This window comes from Drosophila ficusphila, unplaced genomic scaffold, assembly GCF_018152265.1.
Source record: "Drosophila ficusphila isolate 14025-0441.05 unplaced genomic scaffold, ASM1815226v1 contig_256, whole genome shotgun sequence".
NCBI lineage: Eukaryota > Metazoa > Arthropoda > Insecta > Diptera > Drosophilidae > Drosophila > Drosophila ficusphila.
In genome coordinates, this window is record NW_025064156.1 from 824,645 (window position 1) to 838,914 (window position 14,270).

General features: G+C 37.2%; 1 protein-coding gene across 1 annotated transcript in view; it reads right to left on the reverse strand.

Moving 5' to 3' along the window:
- Positions 1-14,270, reverse strand: part of LOC108093560 (nipped-B protein) — a 124,837-nt gene that overhangs the window by 79,656 nt on the left and 30,911 nt on the right. Inside the window, 1 exon segment of the mRNA XM_043207650.1 lies at positions 6,985-7,163. Coding sequence (XP_043063585.1) covers positions 6,985-7,163 — 179 coding nt within the window.

Below are 14,270 nucleotides of genomic sequence, written 5' to 3' on the forward strand. Positions count from 1 at the left end.
TCCACGGGGAATTACTGGCAACCTCTGCCTGAAATTGCCTGCCAACAATATCATCAAGCCGCCAAAGATGTTGTTAGATTCATGATATTGCTTCTTCGATTTTTTGAAAATAAAAAAGGTATATAACCCCTTAAATGTGGAATCGTCGGTCATATTGCATCCGCATGTATGAAGGGAGCAGCAGCATCGAGTAGCAGCATGAACGAGAAGGGAGTAGATGTCTGTACAGTGATGGAGCCAAAAGGAATTTTATATCAATTTGGTGAGGCCTTTCCATCCTTTTTTTGACTCGGGTGCCGAGTGCTCCTTATTAAAGGCAAAGCTAGGAAACCAATTTTGCTGGAAAAAAAACTTAATAATTTAGTCATTCTAAAAGGAATTGGTGCAAATACTGTACACTGTATTTTACAAATACTATCCACCATACAAATTTGTCAATTTAATTTGGAAATCATGTTTAATGTAGTTGAAGACGAATATTTGAAGCATGACATTGATGATTGTTCGTGAAATCTTGGCACTTGGCTTTGGCATAACGATGGATGCTGATAAATTTAATATTTTTAAAGCTAAACAAGTTAATTCAATTTCTGATGAAACTATTATAAATTATGATAAGCTTATAATTTAAGTGATAATGATAAGTTTAAGTTGAAGAACATTATTGATCCATACACTGAACATTTTATTATTGGAATACCGAGCAGGCGTGTCACGACTGGGGAATTAGAAATTCGTTTATTGGATGCCAATAAGACTGTGCAGAGACGCCCATACCGACTTGGCGTAGATGAAAAGTAATTAGAGATAAAATCAAAGAAATGTTTGCGGCAAACGTAATACGTCCAAGTAATTCTCCATTCGCGAGTCCAATTTTGTTAGTAAAAAAAATAAGATGGCAGTGATCGTTCGTGCGTAGATTATAGAGAGCTAAATGCAAATACAGTGGCTGACAAATATCCTTTGCCTCTAATATCAGATCAAGTAAACAGACTGCGAGTGGGTAAATACTTCTCTTGCTTAGATATGGCTAGTGGATTCTATCAGATTCCAATAGACACAGGATCCATAGAGCGAACCGCGTTTGTAACTCCTGAGGGCCAGTTTGAGTTTTTATCTATGCCATTTGGGCTGAAGAATGCCTCTTCGATTTTTCAGCTAGCTAAAGCGCGAGCACTAGGCGACTTGGCGTACTCCTATGCGATTGTTTACATTGATGATGTAGTGATAGTAGCGAGGTCAAAAGAGGAAGCATTTGTAAGATTGACAGTCGTGCTAAAGGCTCTATCGGAAGCAGGATTTTCATTTAATATAAAAAAGTGCTCTTTTCTGAAAACTGAAATAGAATATCTTGGCTACTTGGTCAAGGACGGTAGTATTGAACCAAATCCGCGAAAAATACAAGCTCTGGCTGGACGATCTCAACCAAAGAATGTCTCACAATTGAGACAATTTATAGGTTTAGCGTCGTATTTCCGTAAATTTGTCCCGCAGTTCTCTGAACAGATGAAACCGTTGTATCAGTTGACTTCTAAGAATAGTAGCTTCGTTTGGAAATCTGAGCATGAAGAAATACGTCTGAAGATTATCTCAGCACTAACTCATGATCCGGTTTTAATGATCTTTGATCCGCAATATCTTATCGAGCTGCATACCGATGCAAGTGCAAGTGGCTATGGTGCCATTCTCATGCACAAAATTGACGGTAAGCCTAAAGTGATTGAATATTTTGGCAAATGTACATCGCCACCAGAATCGAGGTATCATTCTTACGAACTAGAGACCCTCGCAGTATACAACGCTGTGAAAAGTTTCCGCCATTACCTTCACGGTCGAAAGTTTGTAGTATTTACAGACTGTAATTCATTGAAGGCAAGTCGAACCAAAGTAGAACTAACGCCGAGAGTGCACTGTTGGTGGGCATATCTACAATCATTTGACTTCACTGTAGAGTACCGCAATGGTAGTCGCATGGCGCATGGAATTCTATATCGGAAAATTGAGAGAAAAGACACGCTGTTTACCTGTAATCCCAAGAGTCTTTAAGTGGTCTGTAGTAAATCATGTCCATGAAGCAAACATGCATTTGGGGAGGCAGAAAAGGTTAGACAAGGTTCGAGCACAGTATGTACGAAAATTCGTAGAAAACTGCATAACATGCAACTTAACAAAGCCTTCAGCAGGAAAAATCAAATGAAGTTGCATCCAATTCCGAAAGTTCAAATACCTTGGCACGCTGTGCATATTGATATCAGTGGAAAGCTGAGCGGTAAAAATGACACCATGGAATATGTCATAGTACAAATAGACGCATTTACTAAATTTGTTCACTTATATCATACTTTGTACTGTATTAAGACTGTAAAGTCAACAATATCACTGTTTGGGGTACCTAACCGTATCATAGCAGATCAAGGTAGGAGTTTTGCTTGTGAAAAATTTCGTGAGTTCTTTTCAATGCACAAAATAGAATTACATTTAATAGCTACAGGTGCAAGTAGGGCGAATAGACAAGTAGAAAGGGTCATGAGCACGATGAAAAGTATGTTGACAGCGGTAGAGATAGGTGACCGTTCCTGGCAGGATGCACTTAGCGAGGTTCAGTTAGCCAAGAATTTTACGACAAACAGGGTGCAAAGTATAGCCCATTGGAATTATTGATTGGAAGAGAGGCCAGGCCAATGGGAATATTGCCAATAAATAAAGAAACTAAAATAGATTGTAAGCAAGCGAGGGCTCAGGCCAAAGAAAATATTGAAATTAATGCGAAATATGAAATGAATCGAGTTGATAAGAATAAGGCCAAAATTGTAAAACAAAAGGTTGGGGATCATGACTTGCTTAGAAGTGAAGAGCGGCATTAGACCAAATTGGATCCTAAGTTCAAAGGACCTTTTGTGATTGTCGAGTTGTTGGAAGGTGATGGAAACCTGTTGAAATCGTTGAGTAGCAAGCGTACGTATAAGTACTCACACGAGAGTTTGAGAAGACTGCCGGACGAGCCGATCGCTGATGAGACTATTGAGAAAAGTGACGGTGGTGAAAAATACACTCGTCGTGAGACATCAAACACAGGGGCTAGATCTGATCAACAACAGTCATGCCTGGTATGGATGATATTGTGTGGTGCAGTTTGGATCTGAGTAGATCGTGGCGCTAAAGGTGCAAAGCGTCACGTGAGACGGTAAGAGCCCGTAACTGTGGTTTGATAACGTGGATAGCCAAATGGGCGGGTTTGCGCAGAAGAGTACGAGCTAGTGAGAGAGAGTTATATCAGGTCAAGCCGAAAGCACAAGTGTAAAACAAGGAGTGTTTTGTCATGGCGTGTGGCGCGGTTGACTGGTGTGGCAAGTTTGAAATGACACGCTGTATGATGTAAGAGAGCAAAATAGCCTGCGAAACCGACATTTGATGACGCAATTTATAAAGTTGTGTGTGCAGACTATTTGTTTTGAGAAGAGTGATATTGAAAGATGAAAAGAGTAATAAAGCATAAATGGTACCAATCTAGTGTTACAGTACGCACACGAGGACATGTGAAAGTCAGAAGATGTATGAGAATAAGCCAAATGTACCTAAATTAAACTGTAAAGAGTTATTTTCGGTTCCTTTTACTTGCATAATTGCTGAGAGCGAGGATTGAGAACGAGATGGAGTGTCGTTTCAGCCGAGTGTGGCGCGGGTGTTGATTGTCTCTGTGAGAGAGAGAAATCAAAAAAGGAATGGACAATTGGAAGATGAAATATGGCATGGCACGTGCCAAGAGAAGCGGACAGAAGGGAAGCAGAGTTGCCTTGATTTATAAAAAAAAAAAAATCATAAAAATCGGACACCAATATAGCTGCCATAGGAAAGATCGAAAAATCTATATAGAGTTAATGGAAAACAAGAAAGGAAGCTAGCTTCGGCAAGCCGAAGCTTATATACCCTTGCAGTCATCAAATATGTCGAACAAAATGCATAAAGGCTAAACAACATCGAAGCTATAACGATTTTTCTATTAATTTTCCATATTTCCGACTATAGATCATATGGGAGCTATATGATATAGTTGTCCGATTTTGATCAAATTTAATTCGTAATATAAGAGTCGTAAGAAAACTCTATATTTCAAAAATCATACTTGTCTGATGAAAAACCACGATGTTATAATTTTATTTCCGTTATTTCTATATAGATTTTTCGATCTTTCCTATGACATAGGACATAGGAACTATAAATATAGTTGTCCGATTTTTATGAAACTTTTTTCTTAATATAAACGTTCTTAAAAAACTTTATATTCAAAAAATCATGCTCGTGGGATAAAAAACAACGATGTTATCAATTTATTTCCATTAATTCTATATATAATTTTCGATCTCTCCTATGGCAACTATACGATAGAGTTATCCGATTTTGATAAAATTTAATCCGAAATTCAATAGTAGTTAGAAAACGCCATCTGGAAGAATTCAAGTCGATCTGATCAAAAACAACGGCGTGAGCATTTTTTATTTCATTCTCTCGTATTGGAGCTATCCGATATAGTCGACCGATCCGGCTCGTTCCGACTTATATACTGCGTGCAATAACTACACACCTTTTGGGAAAGTTTCACCAAGATAGCTTTAAAACTGAGAGACTAGTTTAAAGAGAAACAGACAGACGGCCAGACGGACAGACGGACAGACGTATCAGCATCACCATCTGAGTCGAAATATGTATTCGACTCCGATGGTGATGCTGATCAAGAATATATATTTGCAAACGTTGCAAACTTCTGACTGAAATTATAATACCCTTTTGCTCTGCAAGGGTATAAAAATGATAACATCGTTATTTCTCATCAGAAAATGATTTTTGGAATATAGAGTTTTTTAACGACTCTTGAATAACAAATAAAATTTCAGCAAAATCGGACGACTATATCATTTAGCTGCCATATGAACAATAGTCAAAAATATGGAAAACTAATAGAAAAGTCGTCGTAGCTTTGATGTTGTTTAGCCTTTGTGTATTCTGTTCGAAATATTTGATGACTGCAAGGGTTTACGAAGTGTGTTCAAAAAGTATCGCGAATTTTGTGTTTGTTCAAAAATTATTTATTTTTTCATGAATATCTATTTTTTCCCCTTTAAAGTAATCCCCATGAGATATTATGCACTTGTGCCAACGGTTTTTCCAATCTTCGAAGCACTTCAAAAAAATCATTTTTGTTTAACCTGTTCAGCTCCTCCTTCGATGCCGTCTTTATCTCTTTCATGGGCCTCTTCAGTTTAGGAAACAAGGAAAAGTCACAGGGGGCCAGATCTGGGGAATACGGTGGCTGGGACATCATTAGTGTGTTGTTTTTGGCCAAAAAGTCGCGCACAAGCAACGATGTGTGAGCAGGGGCGTTATTGTGGTGCAAAAGCCAATTTTTGTTCTTCCACAAATCCGGGCGTTTCTGGCGGATTGCTTATATTATTCCTTATTGACCGTTCTTCCCTGTGGCAAGAACTCATGATGCACCACGCCCCTGCAATCGAAGAAAACTGTCAGCAAAACTTTCACATTCGTCTGTTGTTGAAGTGCTCAGGCGTCCGGCACGCTCTTAGTCGTTCACATCTTCTCGGCCTTCTGAGAACATTTTGTACCACCGATAAACGTTGCTTCGGTCCGAGGTAGCTTCTCCGTATGCCACAGTCAACATTCGGAATGCATCCACGCACTTAATTTCGTTTTTCACACAAAATTTGATACAGGTTCTTCGATCCTTTTTTTGAATAGGTTAAAATCGAAGACGATCCAAAACACGTGCAAGCAGCTTTGCTGCTTAGCTGTCAACAATTAAGTGAATATTCAAAACGGTCGAGCTTGTCGGCATAAGTAAGAGACATGAGTACCAACATAACGCCACAAAAAAAAAAAATCGAAATTCGATACGAGGTAACCCACGAAAATTCAAAATTCGCTATACTTTTTGAACACACCTCGTATAATAGACATCTGCATGAGTGGCAAAAAACACACATTCAAATGCACAATGCTCAAAATGAGTTGAGTGAATTTGAGAGCAAAGCCAACATGGTGTGAGAGGATTGGCTCACTTACGCTTACTCATTTGCACAAAGAGCAGGTAGAAGGAAACGAATTGAGTGAATTGAGAACGTTGAAAACAGAGACGTTTCATTCGAATGATTAAAGTTGCAAATGTAAATAAAAGGAAATAAAAACAAACTAAATGCAGTGAATTTTCTTCGAGTCCGAAAAGGCTTTATATTTCTGGCTTTTATTTTATTAATTTCTAAATTAACAATAACTTACAAATAATTTAAATTGGAATGCAAAAACATATTTTGTTGATATTTTCTAAATTAGTGGCTATTTGGCCACTCTTTCCCTTTTGGGAAAGTTTCAGCAAGATAGCTTTAAAACTGAGAAACTAGTTTGCGCGGAAACAGACAGACGGACAGATTGACAGACGGACAGACGTACATACATATTTCGAGAATATATATACTTTATGGGGTCGGGTCTGAGGTGTCTCCTTCACTGCGTTGCAAACTTCTGACTGAAATTATAATACCCTTTTGCTCTGCAAGGGTATAAAAAGGAAAGTATTCTTGAAGTATACCTTTTCGAAAATTAAGGACGAACTGAGGACGGTCCCGAGAAATAGCAGAACCCAAAACTCTTTACGTCCGACAAAAAGCGCTAGTAAGCATTGATTGCACATCAATCAATCACAAACAGTCAACAATCAATTATGTCAAAAAGCACTAATTAAGTAGATTTGTGCTTAACACCATTTTCACAGTTTACTGATCTCAGCTATTTGTAATTAAGTTAAATCAGTTTGTATAAGAATATCTTAAGAAAGATTTTTAGCAGAAAATTGTTGTCATAATACTAAAGAACTATTTACAGCCATAAGCAGTAACTAAGTTTGTTTAATTTTTTACGCCAATTGAGAAGAACTATAAATATCACCGTTTATAATAGAAGAAAACATATATTTACCGGTCCAGCAAAATAATTCCTTGCTAAGTAAACGTTGCGCATTGCGTAATTAATAAGAAGAGTTAACTTATTTTTAGGTATGGAGTCTAAAGCGTTCTTAGCTTTTAACTTGGCAACGTCCGTACTCATTGTATTAAGAAGTTTTGGTGAAATGCACTCAATATTCTCATCTACGTCTTCTGAAAAATATAGAAATATAAAACATGTTTATTTTCTTTTCCTTATATTGAAAAGATTTTTCTCACTTTAAAAGAGTTTTGGCTTTAGAAGTCTCCATAAGGTGGCTTTTTAAATTTAAGTATTAACATAATAAGGGTTTTAAGAATTTCGGTAGATTACACCTTTAAAAATAACATATTAATATTTAAAATCGATATCTCAAATAGTTTTTGAGTTATAACAATTTAAAGAGCAGCCGCTCTCACAAAAGTGCACACGATCATTTTATTTTTAAACGCGTTTTTCTCGAAACAGCATTTTCCGAATTTGCTGCAGTGATTACTCAATAACTAATGATCCGATCACTATCAAATTTTTTTTTACATGTTCTATATACAGTTCGTTTCATTTGGATAGGACACCTAGCAACTTTTATGGTTGATCGCTCGTGGCGAAGACAAAAATCGTTGAAAGCTAAACTTTTTTTAAAGTTATAATCTCTGTTATATTGTGATTCTAAAATGCAGTTAAATTTGTTAATTTTTGCTTTCCCCATTTTATTATTTGAGTTTTGGCACTGCTGCATGGTTTTTTGCATGCAGTGCAAATGGATATTCCATGGATTCATTTGGATAGGACAGTTGTCAGTAATCACTTGTGTTCAGTGCGCAATTTGTTTAAAACGTTTTTTTTAATCTTGTGCTATTATTGATCAAATGAAACTAAAATAGGCCTTGAATCAGCACTCCAGGATAACGATGGGAAAATGGATGGGGGAAAATTGATGCTTTTTTGGACTCAGGCCTTAAGGGGTTATATACCTTTTTTATTTTCTAAAAATCGAAAAATTTTTTATTGCTTTATCTTAAAGAACAACTCCTTGAGAACATTTTCCCAAATTTTCATAGAGATTCGAGCAGTAGAAAAAAAGTTACAGCGCTCTTAACCGCGCGCCTCGTAGCGGCCCGAAACTGAACTTGAAACTTTAAACGCGAATATCTCGAAATGGTGTTTCTTGAAAAATGACTTTGCGGTGATAACGATTGGCGAAAAACTACTAAGCCGATTTACTTCAAATTTTTTTTAAATGTTCGTAATGAAATTGTCTTGTGCTTGAACGATCGACTTTTCACGCAAAAATTTTTTTTTCGCCGAAATGAATTTTTTAGTGAAATTTCTAGAGACCAAAAAGCTCATTTTTATCATAAAACGTTCCCGTATGCATAAAAAAATAAAAAAATTTTAAATCGTTCGTTCAAGCACAAGATATTACTCTAAACTAATGAAATTTTTTTACTTTTATGGTTTCATTTGACCGGTTCGACCAGGAGCGTTATCACCGCAAGGCTCTAAAAAAAAAAGGCCTCTAAGGGAAACAGCCACCCCTTAAAAACTAATTGATATTTTTCCACGAAATTTTGCACAAACATAGTTAATAAAGTGTACTATCAAAAAATTAAAACACCCGTGTAATTAAATAATTGCTACATACCTAAAAAAAAATCCGAACTTTCCTCTTTTTCTTCGACAAAAAAGGTATATAACCCCTTAATGTGAGCCAAACCGCCACGAAAATAAAAAAAATCGCGATTATTGGCAGATAATGAAATCTAAAAAAAAAAAAAATTATAAAGGGCTCCAAAAAACAAAGTTAAACGTTCGAGATAAGCGGCTTATAGTGAAAAAAGCCTCCAATTCCACCGTGTTTTGAACCGGTTTGGCTCATTATGAGGCTAACAAGGTGTCTAAAGCCACCATTTGGCGGACTTTACACACTTGCCAAAACTTGGTGCCATCAAAAATGGCAAGTTCTCCAAGAATCACAGAGATCCATCGTCAGGCGCGGCACAATTTTGCAGAAGAAAATTTTGAAACGAATTGGCGCTCAGTAAGCTATTCTTAAAGGCGCCTGCTAGCTTTATTTTCATATTTTTTAGTGTAAAGATTATATTTGGATGGCCCTGATGGGCTCAATTAAAGTTTTTTTTTAATCGGAAAATATAATCCAAACATTAAAAAATATTAATAGACCCTTGCAGAGCATAGTTTTCAACGCAGTGAAGGGAACACCTCAGAAAACATGAAGTATATATATTCTTGATCAGCATCACGATCTGAATCAAAATAAGTCTGTACGTCTGTCCGTTTATACGCAAACGTGTCCCTCAGTTTTAAAGGTATCTTGCTGAAACTTACCCAAAAGGTGTGTAGTTATTGCACGCAGCATATAAGTCGGAACTGGCCGGATCGGCCGACTATATCGGATAGCTCCGAGAGAATGAAATAAAAAACTCTCACGACATTGTATATGTATATAAATAATGAAAATAAAATTAAAACATCGGATGGAGTTTTGAATCGAGAAAATTTTTTTATTAAAATCCGACAACGTTATCATATTTTCGACTATTGCATATATGGCAGCAATAATTGTCCAATTTTGATGAAATTTTATATGTAATTCAAGAGTCGTTAGAACCCGCTAAATTCAATCAATTCAAAAATCATGCTCGTCTGATGAAAAACAACGATGTCATAATTTTATTTCTGTTATTTCTATATAGATTTTTCTATCTTTCCTATGGCAGCTATATGATAACGTTGTCGGATTTTAATAAAAAAAATTTCTCGATTCAAAGATTATTAAAAAACTCCATCCGATGTTTTAATTTTATTTTCATTATTTATATAGGGGAGACCGGGGGGTCGTGAGACACGGGGGTCGTGAGACGCGCTTACAGCCCTGAACTAAAAAGCGCGACATCTACCAGCTGACTGTGAAACTTCTTGCTTGTTTTCAATCTTCATTTCCACATCACAAATATTCCGCTCATGCCGATTCTTTATGTCTTCCCAAATGGCAACTCCAATTTTGTGATCGAAAGTTTTGTAGACCGTTCGTTTTTGCTGTCTTTTCGCTTTGTTTTACAAGCTATTTGCGAGAGTGCATACATCCGAAACATTCCTTGGTGAGTAGCCTTTTGACACCCGGAACAAATTTTGCATAAACATTTAATGCGTCCGTTAAGCAGAAGCCATATTTAAAATATAGCTATTGGGGGGTCGTGAGACAACGTTCTCGGGGGGTTATGAGACATTCTATTACCGCGTCATCTAGGAACATAAAATTGTATTTTATAGCCTGATATAGTGTTTCTGTACACAACCAAAACGTTTAATGATAATTTTGATATTTTTGATGGATTCAGTGTTTTTGATGATCGTTTTTTCTTTCTTTAGTCATCATGGTGCGTCATAAGTATAGTCAGACTGCCAAATCTGCGATTGATGACAATGTTTTTGTGGCTGCTATAAAAGAGGTTGCTATCGAGAAAAAGCCGCTACGGTCCGTTGGTAGATCATATAATATATATAATATATATGTATATATATAATTATTAAAGATTAAAATAAAAAATGTTGATAAAATTAAGCCATTTTCATTCTTATAAATTTGTGTCTCACAACCCCCCGAACATTGCGAAAATCCATAAAAAACAACTTTTGAGCAGGCTTGCAAAACTTGAAGGTCGAACTAAAATTTCAACTAATTATACTCTTGTCTGAGTGAAATTACACTGAACTATGATTAAAAAATTTGTACGGGCAGAAAAATGGCTTTTCTATTATATTTTTTGCCAAAAAACAAAACCCGTCTCAAAACCCCCCGGTCTCCCCTACATATACAATGTCGTGAGAGTTTTTTATTTCATTCTCTCGGAGCTATCCGATATAGTCGGCCGATCCGGCCAGTTCCGACTTATATGCTGCGTGCAATAACTACACACCTTTTGGGTAAGTTTCAGCAAGATACCTTTAAAACTGAGAGACACGTTTGCGTATAAACGGACAGACGTACAGACTTATTTTGATTCAGATCGTGATGCTGATCAAGAATATATATACTTCATGTTTTCTGAGGTATCCCCTTCACTGCTGTGCAATGTTTGGATTATATTTTCCGATTAAAAAAAAACTTTAATTGAGCCCATCAGGGCCATCCAAATATAATCTATACACTAAAAAATATTAAAATAAAGCTAGCAGGCGCCTTTAAGAATAGCTTACTGAGCGCCAATTCGTTTCAAAATTTTCTTCTGCAAAAGTGTGCCGCGCCTGACGATGGATCTCTGTGATTCTTGGAGAACTTGCCATTTTTGATGGCACCAAGTTTTGGCAAGTGTGTAAAGTCCGCCAAATGGTGGCTTTAGACACCTTGTTAGCCTCATAATGAGCCAAACCGGTTCAAAACACGGTGGAATTGGAGGCTTTTTTCACTATAAGCCATATTTTCCATATTTTCGACTATTATTCATATGGCAGCTACATAATTTAGTCGTCCGATTTGATGAAATTCAATTTGAAAATCAACAGTCATTAGAAAACTCTTTCTTCCAAAAATCATGATTGTCTTATGAAAAACAACGATGTTATCATTTTATTTCCGTTATCTAATATATAAAATATATAAAAATTCTTCGCAAGAAATTTGGTCCCGTTCGGATTGGGGACGACTTTCGCATTCGGATGAACCACGAGCTGTACGAGTTGTACGACGACGTGGACGTGGTCCGGCGCATCACGATACAACGTCTGCGCTGGCTCGGCCACGTTGTGCGTATGGATAAAGAATCTCCAGCTCAGAAGGTGTTTGAAGCGAGGGTCGACGACTACGGGCGACGACGAAGGGGACGACCAAAGCTCCGATGGAAGGACCAAGTGGAGGAGAGCCTGACTGCACTGGGAATTTCCGATTGGAGGAGGCGCGCGAGGAGCAGAGGCGCCTGGAGGGAGACGCTGAGGTCGGCCAAAACCCGAATCGGGTTGTAGTGCCACCTAATAATAATAATATATAAAATTCTCGTGTCACAGTTTTTGTGACCTTACTCCTCCGAAACGGCTATACCGATTCTCATGAAATTTTGTGAGCGTATTGAGTAAGTCGTCAATTACCCAACGTCTATTTTTCATCCTCTTAAATCGTGTTCGACATATCAAAAATCGCATATAAAGTGAGTTTCTACCTTATCACACTGACAAAAACACGCTACCATAGCATTTTAAATCAATTTAAACTGGGGCAAAAATCCTTCATCATTAAGTAAAATCATTAATTCTATTTATGAGTGTTTTGTCCAGTGAGCTATGCCAAAAAAACGCAAAGCGGGTACTTTGAGCCGTGATACAAGTAGATCTCGATACATGCGAAATAGTAGATCCTAAAGAATAGCGCAATTGCATCAAGAAGAGCCAGAAGATACACGAGCTGAACGCAATGAAGTCAGAAGATTAGAACAACGACAACTACGCCGTGTCACAGTCAATAGAGGCAGAACAAATGACCATCAACGACAACAGGTACATCGAGCATTTATATATGATTCATTACTGCGTCTAGCATTCCAGTATGAGCCCGATATTGAGTATTATGCTCACTCAAAATTTCAGCTCTATAACTTTAACCATTTTCTCAAAAAAAAAATTCTACAAAAAAGTGTACTTTTTTGGGTCCATAAGGTGAGAATCTGCCTTAAGTTTACAAGTGATTATCCGTATAGACAGTGATTCCTTTGAAAGTGTTAGCCTGTTCAGAAATTTCTAGTGCAAAGATAAAACATAACACAAGCCAAAATTTTGTTAAAAAAATACAGATTGGCTCGCAGCTTATTTCAACCAGCATGTCAAAAAATCTTTAAAGCCATATATCTGGCAAACCATGAGAGCAAATATAAAAATGCAAATAGGGATTTGTAGTGTGAGTCTTTAACTTAAAATTTTTGTGAACATTTTTTTTTTTTTTCATTTTTTAAATATTTAATAACAATTTTTAAACTAAAATACTGCTGCCCAAACCATAAATCGGATATTTTACAGTCTTGGAATTGCCTACATGTGATGGAACCCCCGCCTGGGCACCAGACATAAATGTAATGAAAAATTTCTGGGCAATTCCGTAGGGGAAGGTGGGGAATCGTGGGCCACGTTTATATTTTGTTAAATATCTTAACAAATAAAATTTTTTTCCAAAATTGTAATATGGTATGTTATTCTACATTAAATTAGGTAACTTTTGACTATTACACTTTCTTACAATTCTTTTGTTTTTTCCGACTTTTCGTGGTTTAAAAAAAAATGGTGTTTTGGCGATTTTCAAAAATGGTGGGGAATCGTGGGCCACCCCCGTATTTGAATGAAAATCAAACAATTATGATGCCAAACTTTATTCAATTAGTAGAAAGGACAAGTACAGTTATTTTAATCGAGAAAATGGAGAAGGATTATGCACAATCAATCTGCTACGCAATTTGGGCACGTGACTGTCTTGGCGGAGGTAGCACATTTTGCATGGACATCTCGACCACATTCCATGCATGCAACTGAATTGTTCTTGGTCAATTTCTTTGGCATTGACTCCAAACAAAGTATGCAGAAGTCAACATCTTCATCGTCGGAAGAATCACGTCGTGCCGGTTGTGATCTAGTTCTGCGTTTGGACGCAGGTGTCTTCTTTGCTTCCTCCTCTTTTTTGCGTTTGATTGCAGCCTTCTCACGTAATTCAGTGACAAATTCAGGCGATGTTAAGATAGCACTTCTCATCGGTTTGCGACCACGATTGGACTTTTCAGCTGGTGTTCCTTTTTTCAGTGGGCCAGATTGTCGCAATTTTTGTGAAAGAGAAGCAGAAGAGCTGGTACCTGATGTGCTAGCTCCTGCTGAAGACTCAGAAGTTGTGACTTTTTCATGTGCATCACGATTTGTGACCATGATGACCCTATTTTCTTCACCATTGCCATCACATTGATCCTGACCACTTAGTTCTGAAGAAATGAAATCAATTTCAGTGAATATATTCGCATTGAATGGGAAAATTCCGCAGGGTTTAAAACCACTCTTAATGTTTTTTGGTGTGACGGCAATGTCAAGACATTGGTCAACAATCAGTGGAACGTGGTGAATATCGTAAAGTACACCGACGTTGGCTCGCTTCCAATCATCGTGCTTCTTTGCGTACACCATTTTTAAAGACCAAAAACGGAGACATCCAAAGGCTGCATTCTATGCGTACAATGTGGAGGAAAAGACAGCATTGTGATGCCATGAGCAAGGGCCTTTTCAATGACTTCAAT